The sequence below is a fragment of the Sciurus vulgaris genome (assembly GCF_902686455.1).
Source record: "Sciurus vulgaris genome assembly, chromosome: 2".
In the NCBI taxonomy this organism is placed as follows: Eukaryota; Metazoa; Chordata; class Mammalia; order Rodentia; family Sciuridae; genus Sciurus; species Sciurus vulgaris.
Genome location: NC_136462.1, coordinates 83,360,259 through 83,383,277, shown reverse-complemented (window position 1 = coordinate 83,383,277; position 23,019 = coordinate 83,360,259). Strand labels below are relative to the sequence as shown.

General features: G+C 41.0%; 1 protein-coding gene across 1 annotated transcript in view; it reads left to right on the top strand.

The window, feature by feature from the left end:
* RYR3 (ryanodine receptor 3) overlaps positions 1–23,019 on the top strand; it is a 506,360-nt gene that overhangs the window by 375,588 nt on the left and 107,753 nt on the right. The window contains 8 exon segments of the mRNA XM_079126345.1: positions 6,859–7,039; positions 8,181–8,289; positions 10,087–10,207; positions 12,250–12,419; positions 14,612–14,832; positions 19,010–19,100; positions 20,665–20,805; positions 22,236–22,399. Of these exon segments, the coding sequence (XP_078982471.1) occupies positions 6,859–7,039; positions 8,181–8,289; positions 10,087–10,207; positions 12,250–12,419; positions 14,612–14,832; positions 19,010–19,100; positions 20,665–20,805; positions 22,236–22,399 (1,198 nt within the window).

Sequence of the window (23,019 nt, the reverse complement as noted above, 5' to 3'; positions counted from 1 at the left end):
ACACATTAGGTGTGCTCATGCAGGAATGCACATGACAGATGAGCCCAAATTAACTTCAAGCATGTGGACAGGAAGCTCAGACCCTCCATGCTTCTGGACATGGTGGGAACAATCTCTTCCTATGGATTTGACTAACAAACTTTCTGAAACTAGAGAGGGCACGAGTAACCCAACAGGACAGATGAGACCCAGTGAGATCATGCAATGTGCGTACTTACACAGTGACTAGCTACAAAGCTAGAATGAGGAGCCAGGTGTTTGGAGGTTCCCATTCTAATGTTCTAAGCACAACATTTCTAAATTGATTCATAAATATTTTCTTTAATCATAATTTAAATTGAGGTGATGCTTTTAATATATGTCTGTAAATTATCTGATCCTCCCTCCAAAAAATGGAGCCTAATTCTTCTGCCCTGAAGTGTGAGCTGAACAACTTATTGAATCACTTCTAGTGAATAGAATATGGCAAAATGATGATAGATTACAGGCTGCTAAAAGCACTGCCACATCTGCCTTACTCTTTTTGGATCATTTGCTCTGTGGGAAGCCAGGTTCCATGTCATGATGACATTCCAGAAACCCTAGGAACAGGCCAATATAGTAAGGAACTGAGGCCTGTACCTATTATCCAGCAAGTAACGGAGGCCTCCTTCCAACAGCCATGTGAGTGAGCTTGGAAGCTGATACTCCAGTCCCAGACCAGCCTGCAGAAGACTGTAGCCACAGGCCAACCCTGTGACTGTAGTTTCAAGGGCCCAGGCTAGGACCACCCAGCTAGCCCCACTCCCAAAGTCCTGACCTGCAGAAACTGAGACAACAAATACTGATTGTTGTTTGAGGTATTTGTTACACAAGAATGTACAATACAATAGCCTATGACAATAGAAACACTAGTTGATATATATGTAAACATGTATATAAATTTTGATAGATTTTATATATCAATGTTTTCACATATATTAAAATGAATTTTCATATATATACTAATTTACAGATGTCAGTGTATAGATAAATTTTCATATATATATTTGTAGCATATAAATATAAATCAATAGATAGCAATATCAATCTGATAAGAAATAACATGATTTAGAAGAAAATTTTTTCCTTAGGTTCATCTAATATACAACAGCAAGAAAGATTTGCCTTTGAGTCTTGACTCAGGGATCAAATTCTCAAAGTTAGAATTTCTCCTGAGATAGAAGTTATGTTTTATGTTGTTTGAACAAGCTCTAAAACTCTTTTTTTTTTTCTATCTGTATACCTAACCTATTGGAAAACAAAACCAAAAGCAATTTCCTCATCTGCCCCATGTTTCTTTCTAATTTTTTTTTGTTCTTCTTAATTATACATGACAGTAGAATGTATTTTGACCTACATACATGGAGTGTAACTTCCCATTTTTGTGGTTGTACATGATGTGGAATTACAATAGTTGTGTATTCGTATATGAACATAGAAAAGTTATGTCCTATTTATTCTACTGTCTTTCCCATTCCTATTCCCTCTCCCTTCCCCTGACTCCCCCTTGTCCAATCGGAAGAACCTCCATTCCTCCCTTTTCCTCCACATCCCCCCACCCCGGCCCACCTATTGTGGGTCAGCATCCGTATATCAAAGAGAACATTCAACCTTCCATTCTTTGGATTTGGCTTATTTCACTTAGCTTGATAGTCTCCAGTTCCATCCATTTACCAGCAAATGCCATAATTTCATTCTTTTATGGATGAGTAATGTTCCATTGTGTATATATGTACATTCTCTTTATCCATTCATCTATTCAAGGGCACCAAGGTTGGTTCCATAGTTTAGCTATTGTGAATTGAGCTATTATTAACATGAATGCTGCTGCATCACTATTGTGTGCTGATTTTAAGTCCTTTGGAGTGATGAGGAGTGAGATAACTGGGTCAAATGGTGGTTCCATTCCAAGTTTTCTGAAGAATCTGCATCCTGCTTTCCACAGTGGTTGCACCAATTTGCAGTCCCAACATCAATGTATGAGTGAGTGTACCTTTTCACCCACATCCTCACCAACATCTTTTGTTACTTGTGTTCTTGATAATTGCCATTCTGACTAGAGTGAAGTGAAATCTCAGTGTAGTTTTAATTTGCATTTCTCCAATTGCTAGTGAAGTTGAACATTTTTTCATATTTGTTGACTGTATTTCTTCTTTGAAGGGTCTATTCAGTTCCTTTGCCCATTTATGATTGGGTTATTTGTTTGGTGTTAAGTTTTTGAGTATTTTATACATCCTGGAGATTAATGCTCTATCTGAGATGCAAGTGGCAAAGATTTTCTCCCATTCTGTAGGCTCTCTTTTCATGTTCTTCATTGTTTTCTTTGTATGAACAAGCTTTTTAGTTCGATACCATCCCATTTATTGATTCTTGATTTTACTTCTTATGCTTTAGGAATCTTTTTGAGAAATTCAGTTCCTAAACTAACATGATGGAAATTTGGGCCTGCTTTTTTTAAATAGTTACAGGGTCTCAGGTCTAACACCTAGGACCTTGATCCACTTAGAGTTTTGTGCAGGGTGAGAGATAGGAGTCTAATTTCATTTTGTCACATGTGGATTTCCAGTTTTCCCAGCACCATCTGTTGAAGAAGCTCTCTTTTCTCCAATGTATGTTATAGCACCTTTGTCTACTATGAAAAAACTGTATTTATGTGGGCTTGCCTCTGTGTCTTCTGTTCTGTACCATTGGTCTTCATGTCTGTTTTGGTGCAAATACCATGCTGTTTTTGTTACTATAGCTCTGTAGTATAATTTAAGGTCTGGTGTTATGATGCCTCCTGCTTCTCTCTTTTTACTGAGGATTGCTTTGGCTATTCTGGGCCTCTTGTTTTTCCAAATTTTAGGATTGCTTTTTCTATTTCTATGAAGAATGTATTGGAACCATAATCGGCATTGCATTAAATCTGTATAGTGCTTTTGGTAGTATGGCCATTTCTACAATATTAATTTTTCCTATCCAAGAACATAGGAGATTGTCTATCTTCTAAGGTCATCTTCAGTTTCTTTCCTTAGTATTCTGTAGTTTTCATTGTAGAGGTCTTTCACCTCTTTGGTTAAATTGATTCCTAAATATTTTTGAGGCTATTGTGAATGGAATAGTTTTCCTAATTTCTCTTTCAGTTGATTCATCTCTGATGTATAGCAATGCAATTGATTTATGGGTTAATTTTATATCTTGCTACTTTGCTGAATTCATTTATGAGTTCTAGAAATTTTCTGGTAGAGTTTTTGGATCTTCTAAATATAGAATCATATCATTGGCAATTACGGATAATTTTAGATCTGCTTTCCCTATTTGTATACCATAATTTCTTTCTTCTAATTGCTCTGGCTAGAGTTTCCAGGACTGTGTTGAACAGAAGTAGTAAAATAGGGTATCCCTGTCTTGTTCCAATTTTGAAAGGGAATGCTTTCAATTTTTCTCCATTTAGGATTATGTCAGCCTTGGGTTTAGAATGATGTCAGCCTTGGGTATACAGCTTTTGCAATGTTGAGGTATGTTCCTATCATCCCTAGTTTTTCTAGCATTTTGAACAGGATGCAGTATTTTGTCAAATGCTTTTTCTGTATCTGTTGAGATAATGATGTGATTCTTGTCTATAAGTCTATTAATGAGATGAATTACATTTATTCTGTATGTTGAACCAAATCTGTATCCCTAGGATGAACACCACTAAACTCCTTCTCTAATGTTTCTTCTACTGTGGTGGCAATGGATTCTGTTACTGAAGTATGTAGGTTTGTTTGGAGCAATTTGTTCCCTTGCTTTTTCATATTGTTTGTGTGTCTGTCCATCTAACAGCATGGATGTGAAGCAGTAGAGTTTCTATACTGTAGATTTATAGTGTCCCTGAAGGTTTCCACTCCTCACTGTTTAGAGGGAGGCAAATAATAACAACAACAAATGCAAACAATATCCAGCATTAAACCAAATTTTTCCTGTTATGACATCTACAGTGTTGTCACAATTAACTGAAATGTTATGATTAATTATTGCCTACAATAAAAATGTTAAGTTTGCAAAATGGTTTACAATTTCAAATGGTGGACAGGGAGAGAAGAGAAGTGATGTAGGATGTAATGGTTATGAGGGAGGAGGAGAGAGGATAGAAGTATAAAATTAAAAGGAAAAGTGAAATAACAATAGAGATTAGGTGTTAGCAAAAGAAAAGAAAGATTATAGGGAAACAGAAGTGAGAGAAAAAACATATGAAGTAAAAATTTTAAAAATTAATAAAGAATACAAAACTGAAAAACACTAATCAGTTTTCCTAGTCCTCAAAAAATTGATTCATCAAAAATAATTTGTTTCAAAAATGCTAGAAATGAGAAAAGAAAAAAAATACGAATATGTATAAATGTCTATGAACCATTAAGGTCACAATTAAGCAGAGAAAAGAAAAATTGAAAAGAAAAAAAAATAAATCAATGAATACTAAAGAATTTTTCTGTTGAAATTCAAAAGATTCTCAGCTTTTCTGCTCAGCATTAGGTGGGGTTGTCTGGAGTATGATGCTTGGTTCCCCCCAAAAGTAATATTGCTAGGGTGAGAAGGTAATTCTGTAGATAGAATTTCTGGAAGCAGGGTTTAGGCTTAGATAGGCTTCATGCTCTTGTCTGGATCCCAGTTGGTATGGAGATTTTAAATCAGTGCACCTCCAGGGTCCAGCAATTGCTGGTCCACGCTGGAAAACTGTACCCCAGGTATTTTCCCTGGGTCCCACTCATTTTTTGTAGGAGCCAATTCTTAGGCCACGATGTCTACTGAGGACCCCACATTTCCTGGTCTTGGGTTTAGTCTCCAAACTCAATATCTTCTGCCCACTACCTCTACCCTTTCTAGTTCTCGGCCAGGTAAGTCTCTCCATATGGTTCTCTAAGAACTAGACTGGAAGGACACAGAGAGAGCTGGGTGGGTCTCCTTGACTCTCTGTCCCCTGTGTAAACCTCTCCATGTTTGATTTTCTCCTGCTCACTTAGGCACACTCTATGTTTGCAGTGTGGGTTTGCCAGGCCTGTATTTTGGGCCGTACTCAGACATGGCTCCCTCAGCTGCCAGCCCCAGACTGCAGCTACAAAATGGTTCCTTCCTCTGTCCTCTGCACACCACCAGGAGAGATGCAACTTCCTTCCCATATAAGGCTATTGTGCAGTGTGCCTTTCAGTTTAGTCAGTGTGTTTGATTTCTAAACTCTTCATACCCTGACACACCACAGTCCTCCTAAAATGTTAATTCCTTTAATCCCCTTACCCCTTCCCTTTGCTCATGGAAGGACCACTCTGGATGGGGCCTTCAGCCATGGCAGCAGTTGTGGTGTTGGAACTTTCTTCCTTATTATATTCTATCCAACCTCTTGAGTCTCCAATCTGCTTTGAGTATCCAGTATTAAATTCCAGTAAATCCCCACCCCTTAAATTTTTTCATTCATCCACTTTGCTGAGAAGCTGCCTGTCTACTTTCTTGGTTTCACACCATGGAGGACCAGGAAAGCAACCTACACTATTCCGCCATCTTGAAAACCCCACTGTAATACACTTTAAATGCAAGTATTGAGTCTGAGAAGCAATGGTTATCCCTTCCTAAATGTTCCAGGTCTACTGCTTAATCACCTGTTCAGGAAATGAGACCCTGTTTTCTATGACTCATTCAAAGAGAAATGGCAACAGTACATAGTTCTCCAAACTTTTACCTTCCCTTAGATGTTTTATAAGAATAACCAAGGAAACTTCACAAAGTAGATTCTTCATCTAGATAAATGATTTCAGAAATGCCCTCAATCCCATCCATACAAACCTATCTGTTCTAGCTTCTAATACATGAGACTCTATGACAGTAATAGAGTCACAGGCTAACATGTCACTTCCCTGGAGTTTAATTGAGTCATACCGACTTGAGTTATCATCTTACCTCCTTTCAAGGAAGGAAACAAACTGGTATCTCCTCATGGAGTTAATAAAGATGTAAAGTTATTTTATTCACTAAGTCTCCTATGATTGAATCATTAATAGACTCAGTAATATATTACTAGCCCTCTGAGACCTAAATGTAGTGAAATGATCTTGTATTAATCAGGGTTCTCTAAAGGAACAGAATCAACAGGAAGTTTAATGATAAAAAGAGGTTTTGTTAGATTGGCTTACACAACCAGAAGCTGGATAGTCCACAATGACCATCTGTTGGCTGGAGATCTAGAGGAACAAGTAGCTGTGCAGTCCAAGAGGCCAAAGCCTCAGAACAAGAGGGTTCGATGTTGCTATTCTAGTCCTAGACCACAGGCTTCTGGAAACTCCCTGGAGAATCACTGGCAGAGTTCACTTTGGAAGAGTGAAGAAGTGAGAGTCTGATATCCTCAGACAAAGCAGCAATCAAGAACCCGTTCAAGAAGAGTCGAGCTTGCATCTGCTGCTGCTTCCTTGTTCTTCCAACATTTATTCCATCCAAGCCACCATCCTATTGGAAAGTGCTGCCCACACTTAGGGAGGGTCTCCACTTCAGTTCACTATCCCACATTCCAGTCATTCCTAGACACACCCTCATCAACATACCCAGAGACCTCTTAATCATTGGTTATCTCTTAATCCAATCAAGCTGACATTCAAATTAACCATTACAGCCCTCAATGGTTTGAAATCCTGACCTGAAAAGTAAAATTCTACCCTATAATAAACAGATCTTTTTGATCGTCAAGTAGATGTTGACCTCATCAGTATTTCCTCATAGTCTGAAGAGTAGGAAACAAACTGAATGAAATGTACTGCTCCCCAAGCTTAACAACTGTTAATAGCTTCTGGGTACCCTTTCCAGTAAGAAGGAAACAAGGCCTCTTTTCCTTAGGTGAGAGTGTGGAAGAAAACGCCAGTGTTGTGGTCAAGCTGCTCATCAGACGCCCGGAGTGCTTCGGCCCAGCCCTGCGTGGAGAAGGAGGAAATGGCCTGTTGGCAGCCATGCAGGGTGCCATCAAAATCTCGGAGAACCCAGCCCTTGACCTTCCCTCTCAGGGATACAAGAGAGACGTGTAAGTGAAACCAGTTGCCTTCTTCAGGATGTGGTTGGTGAGCTCCCAAACATTGTTAACACAGAGATGATTAAAGCAGTATAAATAACTTCACCCCATTGAAAAAGCATAGTTTTTGTTTTTGTTCTTTTTTTTTTTTTCTTACAGTCATTGTTAAAACATTTTAAATCCCTTTGTCAAGCACATAATCATCTTGACTCTTCCTGCAAGCCTAGTGGAGTGTCTTCACCATCTATCTGCCTACTCCACTTGCCCCAACCAGCAAATCCCCTGGGTAGCAGCCCCTTCTGGTTTCCACTGCCCCTCCCTCCATCCTCACCACTGGAGGAAGCTGTGTGGAGGCTGAAAGGCCTGGACCAAGGTGACAACCATTGTCTAATCCAGCACGCTTCCTTCAGTACTTTGAACTGCAGTGTCTCACCCCAAACCTCACTTTTAAAAAGAGTGCCCTATTCTCCCACTTCTGGAAGGATGAGGACTACTCAAAAAAGTGTTTCTATTTGATCCTTGATGTGAGGCAGCACAGATTGTCACAGAATCAACAACATTGGCATTGAAAGTTGAAGGATGCACTTGGTAGATTATCTGATCACCTTGTCACTTTTCTCCTTGTCAGATCTTATGATCACTTCCCTTTCTTTGTCACAGCCTCTAGATTAGACCCCAGAATGTACAGAATAGGTATAACCCAGCAGAGGTAACCATCTTTTTTCTTTGTCATCAGTTCTGGTGGGTGACCTGCTAGACTAGAAAGAAGCCAAAAAATATGCCTCTCCCACTTCCTCATGTAACATGAGGAAAACCTGAGCCCCACAGTCATGTTGCTTGTTAGCACAGCAGAACATAGACTTAGCCCTCCTGACTCCCTGTCCAAAGTGACATTGCATATATTCAAGGAAGAAGAAGGCATGAATGGTGGGCAACATCTAAACTTGTGCCTTAAAGATCATGGGCTTACAAATGTCATGGGCAAATATTTAGGTCCTTTGAGCTTAATGAATAAAACAATATCACCTTGTGAAGGGAGAGGTTCCAAGGGAAAGTTGACAGAATGTGTGTCTCCATATCAAGTAGCTCAGTCTAATACATGGCAGCACCTGCCAGGCAACCTCACACCTCCCCATATCGATTTTCTCTGCAGCATGGAGGAGGAGGAGGAGGAAGAAGAGATCGTGCATATGGGCAATGCAATTATGTCATTTTATTCCGCTCTTATAGATCTACTGGGCCGCTGTGCTCCTGAAATGCATGTAAGTGACAGAGTCGCTAGAAAGCAACTCTGAGAAGCTTCAGCCAAGAACATTAGAGGTTTCCTGAACTTAGTTCCCTCTTCTGTGTTTGGCATTTGCTTTCATGCCTTCCTCTCTGTTCCTTTTAGCAACATCAAAGTCATTTCTATCTCAAATACCTGATTGTGCAGCTTTCTAATGAAGGACTCCTGGGCAGATCTCCAAGTGTGTGGCACTAGTTGGGCACATCCACTACGGACTTTATTTCAAAAGCCTCCCAAAATTATGTTCCCCATGTGCCTCAGTTTGGTCAAAATGTGACCAGCTTGATTCCTGACCATGATTATTATGGATGACCTCACAAGTGTCATAAGGACACTCCATGTATAAAATCCTCTTTCCTTGATGACTAGGTCATTTGATCCAAAGAAAGCAGTCCCTGCCCAGGGTGCCTGTCTGATTGTTTATACAAGTTAGAGCTGTGCACATACACACAAGGATGGTCCTTATATGGAATATTTTCTTAGACTTCCAGTTTTGATCTAAAAGCTGTGTCCTTTTCCATTTGTACCCCTGCTCAGGCCTGAGAGGGTTGGCCTTTTTTCATATAAAGCATCACATCATAAGTGAGAGAGGAAATAATTGCTTTTCATATGAAAACAAAATCTAAATCTTCGTAAAGAAGACTGAATGGAATTCTTGGAATTCAGTTCCTGTAATGATTGATAAGTCAGCTTTACCCACATAGAGCTGTCTTTCCCTTTTTGTGCCTTTAAACAAATAAAGAAACCTTGAAGGGAGCCAGAGAAGCAGCAGGGTGTTCTGCAGTCTTGGAAGGGTAGTGCCAAAGACCCTGAGTGTCTAAACTCTAGTTTTCCTGATCACCTCTCTTCCCTTCCAAAAGTAAGTTACATAGTTGGCTTATTCTCAGGAAGGCAGCAGAGGAAAACTAACTCATTAAAGCCAGTCCTGAAGGAGTTCCTACCTGCCTGTCTCTGCCCCCAGTACCTTACACACACCTTCTCAGAACCCCTCAGTGACCCCTGCTCTGTCAGAGGGAGGAAAGGAGGAAGATGCTATCATTACTAAGAGCCTTGCTACCCACAGGAAAGGGAAGTCCCTTCCCTGGGACCTCTGAGCCCAGAGCCCAGCATGCCAGATCTGACTCTGAGCTCTTCACAGTGGCAGAAAGCCCGCTGCCCCCACTTCAGAGACCACCCTGCAGGAGGCTGTGTGTGTCCCCTGTATGCATGCTGCCTGGTGCATTTGTGTCTTTATGGATTAGATTATCCAGCCTGGGATAAATTCACCAAGTCGCTCAAGTTCTTTGACATTCTCTATACCCTTCTTGCCCACTTCCCACCCAAGCATTAATCAGGCTCTTAGGAAATTGAGATTCATAAGACATTTCTACATTTACTAGAATGATGGAGTCTGGCATTGCGGTCACATTGACACCACTCTGTCATGCCCATGAGAGGCCCCTGTGGTGCTGTCACACTGAGAAGACACCTGCAGGCTATATATTTACTGCTGAGACTTGATTCATACTTCAACCACATGACCATTTCAACCACAAAAAAGGACTCAAGTGGCCTCCTTCATCAGTTATTCCCTCAATAACCCCTCTTCTAGAAAATCAGGAGCAGCTTCCTCTCTTTTCTTGTAGCCATGAGTGTCTATGGCAATTAGGGAAACATAGAAATGTACCTGTGCTCGTAAAAAGAACCACATTATTGTCAAAAGTTTGGAGGTGGGGTGGAGTGGGGGTGTGGGAACTCCATCTATCTGATCTCTTTTTCCAAACCTATATTACAGCTCATCCAGACAGGAAAAGGGGAAGCCATCCGGATCCGGTCCATTCTGCGCTCCCTGGTCCCCACAGAGGACCTGGTTGGGATCATCAGCATCCCTCTGAAACTGCCCTCCCTGAACAAAGGTAGGGATATAGGCAGGCTGACCCTGCCAGTCTAGAAGGGGCAGGACTTCATTCCAAGTACAGGGTCTTCCAGGCTGCCCAAGGAAGATGCCTTGCTCTTTTTCCAATGATGAAGAACTTTCTCCTCAACACCAGTTGGTTCCTTTCTGTGTAAAGACCACTGAATCTATGTCCCACGGACATAGACAAACCTCACCATCCTCCTAACACACTGACCCTCTGAAGAAGGTTGAAGGAATGGGGCAAGTGAAAGCTTACACCATGGCCTTCCTTCTCCCTTGGCCCTGTGCCCCAAATGGTCAAGGCTGTAAGGAAAAATGCAGCTCGGGACCCAGCATTTCCAGCCCCTCCCATGGAACTGCCACTTGCCCGTCTCAGTTGCGGCTCGACAATAGCTCCCAGAAAAATCCACTGTGGACACAGGGCCTCACGCGAGAGACTTTATTATATGGACAACTAGCGCATCTGCTCCGGGGTAAAAAGAAAGGATAAGAGAAAGATGGCGTGGACGCTTCTCCCAGATATTGGAATCTCCCGGGCTGGAAGGAACCAATAGCAGAGGAGAATACTTGCAAGCTGGCTGATGAACCAGTAGCTAGCAAGCATGTTAGGACATAACATGGAAGCAGGAAATGGCTGTAGGGTAGGCCGGAAATTCCTGTAATGTAAGAGGCGGGTGGAGCACAGATTGACAAATGGTTGGGAGGTGGGGAGAAATGGCAATGGGCAACAGACAGGCTATCTTCTGCCACAGTCCTGAATGCCTCATAGCTGGGAACATGGAACGTGCTACATGGAACATTTGACATCAGTCATCTTTGCACAACTCTCACAAAAGCATTTTGTTTCTGAGTCCCTCCATCTGCTTTCCTGGCAGATGGAGAAACTGAAAAGATAGCATGACTCTGACCATTATAGTGTTTCCCAAACCAATGTTCCATGGAACACTCTTGTTGGAGATATTAATAGATGTAAATATTAATAAGGGATTTGGGGGCCAAATAAATTTGGAAAGTTATGTAGAATATGTCACACTTTTATAATCTCATGAAGCATGGTAAGATTATAAAGCCTCTGAGAAAACATATGGTAAAGAAAATAGGTGTTAAATTCAATATTCCCCCAACAGTGTTTTTTGAGCACAAAACACTTTTTAATATCCCAAAAACTAATGTTCCTTAAAACACCAAGTATATGCAAGGCATCACACCAGCCTCAGCAGCCACTCAGGCTTGAGCTGGCCATGCTCAGTGCTCAGGGAAGGAGGGCTGGCAACTACACCCTTCCCTCCTGCCCACCCAGGAAAGAAGATGCATACAGCCCAATACTATATTCCCAACAAACAGACTGAATTGATACTAAACAACCTCAAGAGGATAGTTTGTAGAAAAAAAATTGAGAAGTAAAGAGTTATGTGTATTTTTTACCTTTTTTAATATAATTGACTTAATTTTTATTTTTTAGAATAATTTTTATTGGTACATTATAATTATATGAAATAGTGGGGTTCATTGTGACATATTCATAATGCACATTACAAAATTAGGTCAGTTTCATTGCTCAGTACTTTCCCTTTTCCTCCTCCTCCCCTGATCCCCATCTTCTACTAGTCTCCCTTCTTTCATGTTTTTCCTCATGAAAATCTCCTTTCTACTCCTTTTTTATCTCTATCTTCCAGGTATAAGAGAAAATATTCCACCTGTGACTTTCTGAGCCTGGCTTATTTCACTTAATATGATGTTCTCCAGTTCTATCCATTTTCCTATAAATGCCTGGTTGTGTTCTTTTTCACGTAGCTGTGTAAAACTACATAGTGCATATACACCACCTACCTAGTAATGGATATGTTTAGGAACTGGATCAGGGAATTCCTGGAACCTTAACTATTGGCTGTCCCAATCCTGTGTAAGCTGGCTCTAGCACAGCATTGTGGTTCTTTCCAAAAATCCTGTTATTTGTAAGAACAAGCCATAGACAAGTCCTGTGTTGCCTTTTGAGGCTGTGAAGATAGAATAATAAAAATGACATTTTCTGTCTTTCAGATGGGTCAGTCATTGAGCCCGATATGGCAGCCAACTTCTGCCCTGACCACAAGGCACCCATGGTGCTGTTCCTGGATCGTGTTTATGGCATTAAGGATCAAACTTTTCTGCTCCACTTGCTGGAGGTTGGATTTTTACCCGACTTAAGAGCCTCTGCCTCTCTAGATACAGTAAGTTGCTGCAATAAGAAAAAAATTAATTATTTCCCCCTCGTTGTAAATTAGACTTACAAGCAAATATTTTCTACCTACTCCTTACATTGTGCTCTGCTTTAAAGGGTGAGAAAAACTTCAATTACAGTTCCTCAACCTTGGCATCACTTGTTGTATGGGGCTGTCCTGCTCATTGTAGAATGTTCAGCAGTAACCCTGGTCTCTACCCATTAGATACCAGTAGCACCCCAACCCCTTCTCCCACCCCTGCAAAAAACCATTTCATACATCATCAAATGTCTGGGGGACAAAATCACCTTGGTTGAGAGCATGGTTCTTTTGCTTATGGAAAAGGCTGACTTTTCCTTCCAGGCTGGAAATATCCTTCCCACTCTCACTCATGGTTTTGCATACTGACCATCAGGTAGGGTAGATTGAAAGCCAAAGCTATGGCAAAGGTCAGTACAAGAGGCCCAGGGCAAATGCACAGTTGGAAACCAAGGCAGAGGAAAGCAACTCAGCATCGACAGGCATCAGGACAGGAAGCCCCAGGATTAAAAGGACATAAATGCCACCTGCCACACATCAGGACCTTCTAGAAAAAAAAGTCCTGGGTCCAAGGAGAAAAAGCAACCAGGGGCAGCTTAATTCTGAAAAACATCTTGCTAATTTAGGGTTGTTTTTTGTCAATTTTAAGTTTTCTCAAAGGCTTCACCTGGTGTCCAAGAGAAATAGAAGTGTGAGTTCTGTAGTGGGTGGTCAGCAGCACCTTACCCAAAGTGGACTACTCATAAATGTAATGGAAAGCAACAGGAGCCCCAGCCCAGACAGGAGCCCCATTCAGGCATGGAGATCTCTCTGTGGCATGGAGATGAGAAATGATGTCTCCATAAGGTGTTGGGAGCATATGCACTATTTGGATAGTTAAAATATCCAAAGCCACTACTGTTTGTGTTTTGAATTTTTAAGTTTCTTGATTTAAAAAATACTTTTTTAAACTTGTGGAGCCTCCCCCAAGTTTCCTGATCAAAGCATTTAATTTTTTATAGACCAAATATACAGCAAATGCTATTCTAGCATCTGGTATTTGATCACATGCTTGTTCAAGCACCATCTGCAACAAAAAGGTTTTATATTCAACTCCCCAACACACAATTTGTGTATTCTCATTTGAAAGCTTTTAAGCCATTGGAATCAAAGCTCTGACTTCCTCATTCTAACAACTCTATGAAAGTGATAAATACAAAAGATGAGCACTGTCTTCCAGCATGATTGCCAAAGCATCCAGAAGACAAACTTTTGATAATTAATAGGAACACCCAGAAGTGTGTACAGTTCAAAGAAAACAGCTTTTCAAATCATAAGTTACAGAAAATGTGTTACAGATATAATGGCTGTGATAATCACAAGGGAATAATGATAATATTTTATCTCTGTAAATCTCAAGATCTCTTTTGAAGTTCTGCAGTTTTCAAAGATGGTAGTTAATCATGGTTTGGCTATTTTTAGTGTCACTAAATGGATTTTCCTTGAATTCAGCCTGTCCGTCTAAATGAACAAAAGAGAACATTGTGAGCAAGAATTATGCTAGAATTTTAGAGAAAGCCTTAGATTTCTATTCCTTTTTTATACTTTGTCCTGTGCAGAGTTAGTCTCTTTAGAGAGGTCTTCCCTCATATCATTTATCAGGTGGTGAACAGCTCACAGTGCTTACAAGTTAATGGATGTGGGTTGGAGTTCCACCTTCTCTTTGTAAAGTTGTCACCAAACTGGTAAATTTGGGAGGCTGCCCAACTTCTAACCATTTACTAACCTTCAGATCACAAGAAGACAATGCAAATCCCCATAAATTGAGAAAAGAGATCTGAAATTAGAATAATAATGTAGTAGCCCAGCGGCTGGGCCTGCAAGCCTCAAGGATGTTGGTTTAAAATGGTCATCTGTTAATTTAAAGAAGGGTTAATAATTCTTCTTTGATCAAAGCAGATGTTTATAGCATTATTGAGATCCAATCAGATTTTTGTCTTTGCTTTTTTTCTTTTTTATTTCATTTAAAATGTAAAAGAAAAATACATGTGCTGACCAGGTAGAAAGCTGTTCACTCTGCAGGTGGGAAATATGCTTTCCCCACCTGCAGCACAGGAGAGCAGTGTACAGAGTAAGCTCTGCAGTTCTCCAGAGATTAACAAGCATTCAATCCCCTTCCCTAGGTGTCCCTCAGCACCACAGAGTCTGCACTGGCACTGAACAGGTACATATGCTCTGCTGTGCTCCCACTCCTTACGAGATGCGCCCCTCTCTTTGCCGGGACAGAGCACTACACCTCTCTGATTGATTCCACACTGCAGACAATATACAGGCTTTCCAAGGGTCGGTCCCTCACCAAAGCACAGAGGGACACCATAGAAGAATGTTTGCTTGCCATTTGCAAGTAAGTACCCCCTCCCATGTTTTTCACTTCTGTTTATGTATCCATGCCAACTGCATTTAATTGTGTGATCTAAAAATTGGTGACACAGTCTGAGGAAGTTGCCAGGCCTTCGCAGTCCTCAGACAGCTCCTCTTATGATGTCTTGGTACCTCTACTTGCCACAGACTTTCCCTTGAAGCTCATCTCTTACTATGGGGAAGTAGGGGACACAGCTCAGGCTTTAGCTCATAGTGCAGTGGACCAGGAGAGGAGACTATCTTTTCAGCCTGAAGTGTTCAGATTATGAACTAATTGTTTAGTTCTCAAGTAGAGCAGATTTTTCCACCCTCTAAAAGAGAAGACTTGACACAAAGGCCAGACTAAGTGTGAATCAAAGTGAGCTACCTCCAGACCTCCTAAGACCTCAAGCAAAAAATCTCAAGTCACATTGGGGAATTAAGGGCAATAGTTTTTACCACTATAGAAGGGCATCAGAGCCAAACAGAAACAAAGGGTGGTTACCCCAAGAGTCTTGGGCTTTCAGGAATCTACACTGAGTCTGGTAGGAGTAAAGAAAAAGGAGCCCTTTCAACAGTAGGTCTCAGCATCATGGCCTAGGGCCACCATCTGTTTTTTCCTCCTCAGCTGCATATCACAGTCACCTGGTGGGTTACTGTTTTAGTCAGCTATTTCACTGTTGTGACTAAAAGATCCGACCAGAACAACTGTAGAGGAATTAGTTTATTTGAGGGCTTGTGATTTCAGAGGTCTTAGTTCATAGAAGGCCAGCTCCATTCTTCAGGGCTCGAGGTGAGGCTGAACATCATGGCGGGAGAGGGTGGTGGAAGGAAGCCACTCACATCATGATGATCAGGAAACAGAGACTCCACTCTCCAGATACAAAATATATACCCCATTGCCAAGCCCCCAATTAGCCACACCCCACCTGCCTCCAGTTACCGCCCAGTTAATCCCATCAGGGATAATTCACTGATTAGGTTATGGCTCTCACAACCCAGTCATTTCTCTTCTGAACTTTCTTGAGTTGTCTCACATGTGAGCTTTTGCCCCCCCCCTCATATCCAAGCCATAATAGTTGCCAAATAAATATCCTAGTGCCCAAGCCATATCCAGCCCCCCAAAATCAAAATCTTTAGGGATGGAATCTGGGATTCTAGTTTCCTAAACTCCCCAAGTGATTCCAGTATTCAGCCAAGGTTGAGAATCTATTTCCCTGAAGAGAAGATCAACTGGCTTTCCCCTTAGGGATCAGCACAGCATAGTCCTGATTCTTGTTGAATGAGTTGTTTCCTAATCACAGGAGAGACGACTGTCCATTAGAGTCTGGGGCTACCTAGGAAAAACAACTCCTCAGTTCTTTTAGGACATCAACTAAGACAATCTCAATGAAATACCATAATACACCTGTTAGAATGGCCCAAATTCCAAACATGGGCAACATATTTGCTGGGGAGATGATGGAGCAAGTGGGACTCTCATCCATTACTGATGGGAGTACAAAATGGTGCAGCTTCTTGGAAGGTATTTTAGCAGTTTCTTAGAATATAATTCAGTCATCACGCTTCTTGGTATTTACTCAAAGATGAAAATTTCTGTCATACAAAAACCTGTACATGGATATTCATAGCAGTTTTATTCACAATTGTCAGAACTGGGAAGCAACCAAGAAGTCCTTGAATAGGTGAATGGATAAATAAACTGTAATAATGCATATAATTGGAAATTATTTGATCTTAGGTGATAATTGCTCATTATCTGAATGATAATGTAAAATATTGAGTAAATTTTACCCTATAATTACTAGAAATGAAGGATCAAGTCTTATTGCATATTACTTAAGTGAAAGAAGTCAATCTGAAAAGGCTACATACCATAGGATTCCAACTATATGATGACATTCTGGAAGGGGAAAAAAAAAAAAAACTATGGAGATACTGAAGATATCAGTAGTTTCCAGGAGTTGTAGGAAAGAGGGATGAGTAGACTGAGCACAGAGGAGTTTTAGGATAGGGAAAATACTCTGTGCAATACTAAGGTGATAGAGATACGTCATTTTACTTTTGTCCAAACCTACAGAATTTTCAATACCAAACATTCATCCCAAAACAAACTACAGGCTTGGACAATGGTGACCTGTCAACATAGGTTCATCAACTGTAACAAATGTCCCATGCTTGTGGGGTGCTAATAATGGAGGAGGCTATGCTTGTGGGGGAGGGGGGATGTAGGCACTCTCTGTATCTTCCTCTCAATGTTTCTGCAAATCTTAAACTGCCCTAAAAATAAAGTTAAATTTTTTTTCAGAAGGGTAGTCTCACATGTTTCAAATATAACAATGGTCCCTACATTTAAGATGCTTTGTTAAGATTAACCTATATCTATTGACTTTGTATCTTCTAAAGCCCACAGTCTTTAGCTATCTCTGGGGATGAACTAGATTGCTGCACAGTACTATTTTCTTGGGTGTGGAGCAGAGGATGGGAAGGAGGACCAAGCTTCAAAAGGGGGTTTCTCCCTGAGATCCCCTTCTAAAATCAGATCCTCTACTCTGATTATCTCATCCATTCCAAGATTACCATAGTAACTGATATAGAATTGAGTTAATTGCAACATTTTTGGTCTTGCAAGAGACACAAAGCTTGGTAGACACACTGATATACTTCTAGGAATCATAGGATACTAGGTGTTTCACTTTGCCTTTTCAAAAGGAAGAATAATGGCCCATTCCTCATTTATGGTGGCAAAGGGACTAAATAATGAGTTTTCACAAGAAGAAATACTCCTGTCAGCATCAATTCTGTCATCAGCTGGCAACTGCATGGGGAGCTTCTACTTTTTGCTAGATGTGAGCTCAGCAGGTGCCTTAGGATCCTCATCAACCAAGGAGCCCTGCTTCCAAGCACTGCTGGTTCTTAGTTACAGCGCAATGTTTCTGTGGCTCCTCTGACATGCAAATATTTTCAAAGAAACCAGATTTGGGGAAAAATTTTTGTTTGCATCAAACAAAAAAATCCAGCTAACCACCCTATTCTTACTTACTCTTAGGGTCTGGCACACTGCTCTTATTCCCACCTGAGCTCTAGATGGAGCAGACAGATTGATACTTGACCGGATTTTATTGTTTATTTTTAGTAAGTTGGGAATCAGTAGGGCTACAGATATATTTTATTCAAATTAGTCAGTCCTAGATGCTAATTGCTCATTATTTGAATAATAATGTGAAACAGAGTAATTTTACCTTATAATCACTAGAGATGGGCTACCTAGTTAGAGGAGAGTATTCTCATCCCAGGGCATTGATGGCAGGGCTAGCTCTAGGAGAGGTGGGGAACCAAAGGCAATTTGTTTTCCACCTACCTCTATCCTCCTTGTTATAGGTACTTCAAAGATTCCTTCCCTCATGATATTCCCTTAACATTAGTTATTAGCCCTGTCTCCATAGCTCCTTAGGTATCACAGGAAGGAATTCAGGGACTCATGAATTGAACTCACATAAGCAAATTTATTTGTGTATGTGCACATGCACACATGCACCTTTTCTGGAAAAATCCATAGATTTCACTCCATTTTAAGAAGTATCAGCAACCTAAAAGTAAAAGCTAATCAGTTCCGCTCATTTCTCCTTTCCCTATCTCAGAATTTACTGGTCCCGAGGACCACAGCCAGGAATTCTATAATTTGATATATTATTCTTTAATTAATTGCCATTTGCCTTTTAAGGAGTTGTTTTGAGAACAAAGCCTCAAATTGCCTGGATCAATTTGTAACCTGGAGGCCTTAAGTCCCTTTCAAGTCACGCCAGTAGATGGCCTCAGATTCCACCTGTGCAGCTGGTCAGCCCTGGCTTCTCCCCTTGCAGAATTCAAAGGGCTGTGAGATCAGCTGTGCCTTCCTTCTGTTAGGTTCTTTGCTCATGGTCACTGAATAGATCTAGAACACCTGTCACATGGAGGCTGAAATTTAACCTTGGGTATCCCAATTCATTAGCACAAGTCCCTCTTTCTGAATGTTAACCATACCCAGTTTTTAAAGTGCATTGTCATCCACTGTTCTTTACCCAAGATCTTGTGTTTAGGGGCTGATTATTTTGAGTCTTAGCCCTGATGCTGCTTCCATTCCCTCCTCCCTGATTTATTTCCTTTGTGCTGTCTTTCTGTTTTCTTACTCCTTGCTGTAGTCACCTGAGGCCTTCCATGCTGCAGCAGCTCCTGCGGCGGCTGGTGTTTGATGTGCCTCAGCTCAATGAATACTGCAAAATGCCTCTTAAGGTAAACATCTCTAAGTGCAGTCCATGGCTCAGGAAGTTTTTCTCATGTGACGTGATGTCTTCACAATTGGGGGAGTTTAAAAAATTGGGTTTTACTTCTTCAAGTTTCTGGTTAGCTAATAGGATGCAATCCACAAAATCAAACGCCTTTCTTGAATGTCCAGGATCAAGAGAGTAAGTTTGTTATGTTCATTAACTGCTCCAATTTTCTTTAATTGCTGGCTACTTATTTTTTAGCATGGTTGGTAAGGGGACTTGGATTTTGGGCTTTCCTACCCTAGTTAGGTTTTCAGAATATTTTCATTCTCAAAAAGCTTAACGGTCCTGTGTCTTTTCAATTTGAAGGAACTGAAATGTCCCTTTTGCATATTTGTTTTGTGCCTTTTTTCTTTAGTAACAAATGCTCTTTTTATTTACTTTTTTTTTCTATTTATTTATTAATGAAAAAACCCAGAGCCCTCTTCTTATTCGTTGGCCCATTCTTGATTTTCTGTAAGTATTTTATCACAGCACTGGGAGCATCTGGGCCTGAGTGGTACCAGAATCAGCCATCACGCAGGAGAGCAATGTTTTTGTCTTTCATTCTGAGACTCTGCCATACTTGTATGTCCAAAGTGTCAGCAGTGACCAGCCACACCTGAAAACCCTGCATAATGACCTTAATGGAACTTTTCCTTCTTTTCAGAAATAGTCTAAGCAAGAATTTCAGGAAGCATTTTATTGGGATAACCAGAATTCCCAGAATTTTTTATTTCAATCCTGAATCCATGCCAGGCTTACAGTTTGTATGACCACAGAGATTCCACAGTCCTCTGAAGCTAATTCTTTAACCCTAACAGTACCTGTTTTAATCTCAAAAAGTATTTTAACTGAAAACCATGGTTGGCACAGCTTTACTGGGCATTGTTCCCTCTCCAGGCCTCTGTTAGCAGCTGGATGTTAGCTTCTAAGAGGTGTGGGGAGGGGGATTCTTAGGGGACGTGGTTCCCATCTGCTGGGAAGGAGCCAGTACCAGTGTTCTGCCCACTACTGGCCAGATGTGAAAGTGCAATAGCATCACTGGGCCACTGGGGGGCTGGAGAAAGGCAAGGAAACCACCAGTAGGAATGAATGCAGAGGAAATTTTTAGACCTACAAATTTCTGCCTACCATCCTCTCCCCATACCAGCATCCCCCAGGTTCTTCCAGAATTATAAGCAAAGGTCTTGAGAATCTCTTACCAAACCTGACTGGCTGGAAAAGCACAGTAACTGTTTTCAGAAGGCAGTGTTTTCTCATTTGAAGTGGAAACAGTTCCTTTCCCTTTACTAGTAACCGCTAGGAGCACATTAGGAGGCAAGAGAATGAATCAGGCAGATTGGCTCAGGCTAGAGCTCATTAGGCACGAGAGCAGACTCTTCCCAGTGGGATTTCAGGGGCTTCTTTGTAGACAGCCACGCTGTTTCCAATGTTGGTTTCATTCTCGTGATCTCTGCATACCATTTTATTCTCCCCTGCATGTTTTTGATGCCTGTGGATTTGCTCTACCCCACCCTACTGGTGCAATCCTGTTCTCAACCTCCCAGCTTCTGACGAATCACTATGAGCAGTGCTGGAAGTATTACTGTCTGCCTTCAGGATGGGGGAGCTACGGGCTGGCTGTGGAGGAAGAACTGCACCTCACAGAGAAGCTCTTCTGGGGGATTTTTGACTCCCTCTCCCACAAGGTAATGGCAGTGCTTCCTGAACAAAAGAGAAGACCTCATTGACCCAGGCACATAGGAATAATAATAACTACTACCTATTTAACTTTACCTTAGGCTCAGAATTGTGCTAAGTACTTCACAAATATTCCATGTTCATCCTTACCCCAACTTTCTGAAACAGGAACTACCACAATTCTCATTTTACAGGGTGGAAAAAAGTCTAAGAGGTCAAAATACTGGCCAGTCTCACAAAGCTAACAGAAGGGAGAGCAACCACTAGAGTAAATCACCAAAAAAGAAACAAACAACAACAACAACAAAAAAAAAAATACATGCATATATATTAGTTCCCATCTTGATGACTTACCTCCCAGTCTTTCCCTCCTGACCTGCTATGGCTCCTGACAGACAGTCTTCACCAAGAGCAAGTCAAAAAGGAAAAGTCCTGATATAGTCCTTGTCTTGGGCCATGGGATATTCAGGAGATCTGAAGGTATTCCTCCTCATGAGAAGAGGAAGTCGTGTGAGAACTCAGACTCTGGGTCAGTCTGATTAAAATACAGAGGATTCTCAGACCTTGCTCCATTTCCCAGTGTACTTAAATTTGTGAGGTCACCCACTTTAAAGGTAGAAAATGAGTAGGTCTGGTTTTCTTAGAGAAGTCTAGATCTCATAAATAGCTTGTCCACCTGCATGTAAATTAATTTTATTTACTCCTGGATTCCTTTGGTCATGTATGAACAAATCAAAATCCACTTCTAACTCCATGTTATTTCATAGGAATTCATTCATGACTGGGTTCAGGAGAGAATGGATTTGGTATTGAGTGGACTGCTGAAGATATTCACATATGACCCATATCAGCTGCTACAGAGCCTGGCAAAGCTGACTGTGCCCTCTCCTGTCTTATATTGGGACAGTTTCTATAACCATTCTTGAACAAGTTTATAGCCTTTTCTGTCCTACTGAGAGCTGTGTTAACCTTTAGATATTCTTGGGATTTGTTCTATTTTATTTTGTTTTTTGGACAAGAAGTTAAACCCAGGGGTGTTCTACTACCAAGATACACCCCAAGACTTTTTTTTTTTTTTTTTTTTTTTTTGGCAAGACTGGCCTGGAACTGAGATCCTCCTACTGCCTTGGCCTCTCAAGTATCTGAGAGTACAGGTGTACACCACCACACCCAGCTTAAATATTCTCAAATTTACTATTTGGGAGATACTAATTTAAACCTTTGATTTTTCAATTTAAAGCAAATTGTAGCTTCAGGACTTTAGAGATGGCCATCAAGTCTTCCAAATATACTTCACTTTCCACCAGAAAGCACTGCAGGGGTTCTGTATTTTGGTTCACCTGGACAAATGCATGCAATTTGTTTTCATTTTCCTTGGTAAGTGAATGGTTCTGCCTGCTAGTTTCTCTGCTAAGGTGGTGTCTGTTTTTCCTTACAGAAATATGACCCAGATCTTTTCCGAATGGCCCTGCCTTGTCTCAGTGCTATTGCTGGGGCCTTGCCACCAGATTATCTAGATACCAGAATCACAGCCACATTGGAGAAACAAGTTTCGGTGGATGCAGATGGCAACTTTGACCCCAAACCTATCAACACAATGAAGTAAGTCCAGAGTCCTCTCTACACTGGTCCTATATTTTGTCCAATAGCCAGTGTTTTTCTTTTAGAATATAGCAAGAGATTTCAGTGTCCCCTCTTTCCCTCCTGCCAACACTGCTTATCATTTCCCTTGATGCTGCCAGTCACATCAGGCACAAGATTTAATCCATCCATATCTGATTAAATACCATATTACTTATATCCTGGGCGTTTTTGTGGGGGGGCAGAGTTGGTTTATTAGAAGAGATAGATGCACCCATAAATAAATGTCACCCGAGGCATGGAGAAAAGCACCCTGACAAATGATGCAATTAATTTATTAATGAGTTTTTTGACAAAATCTTTACTCTCTGTGAATTAGGCCTCTAAAGTTTTAATAGCTTTACACGTCAAAACAACATAAATAAAACTCAGCTGAGCTCTGATAAGGCCTCAGGTGTGATGGCAGAACAGTTGGGGTCCTCATTTGAGAGGTTGAACTTGTTCTTTTCCACATCAAGGGATGCTAGAACTTTGGGGTGACCCTGCAAAAGCAGCATTTAATTTGTTTCAGAATTATTCACTAATGTGCATTAGGCTAAGGAGATGTGTTTATCTTTTGGGCAAAATATTCTCAATTTTGG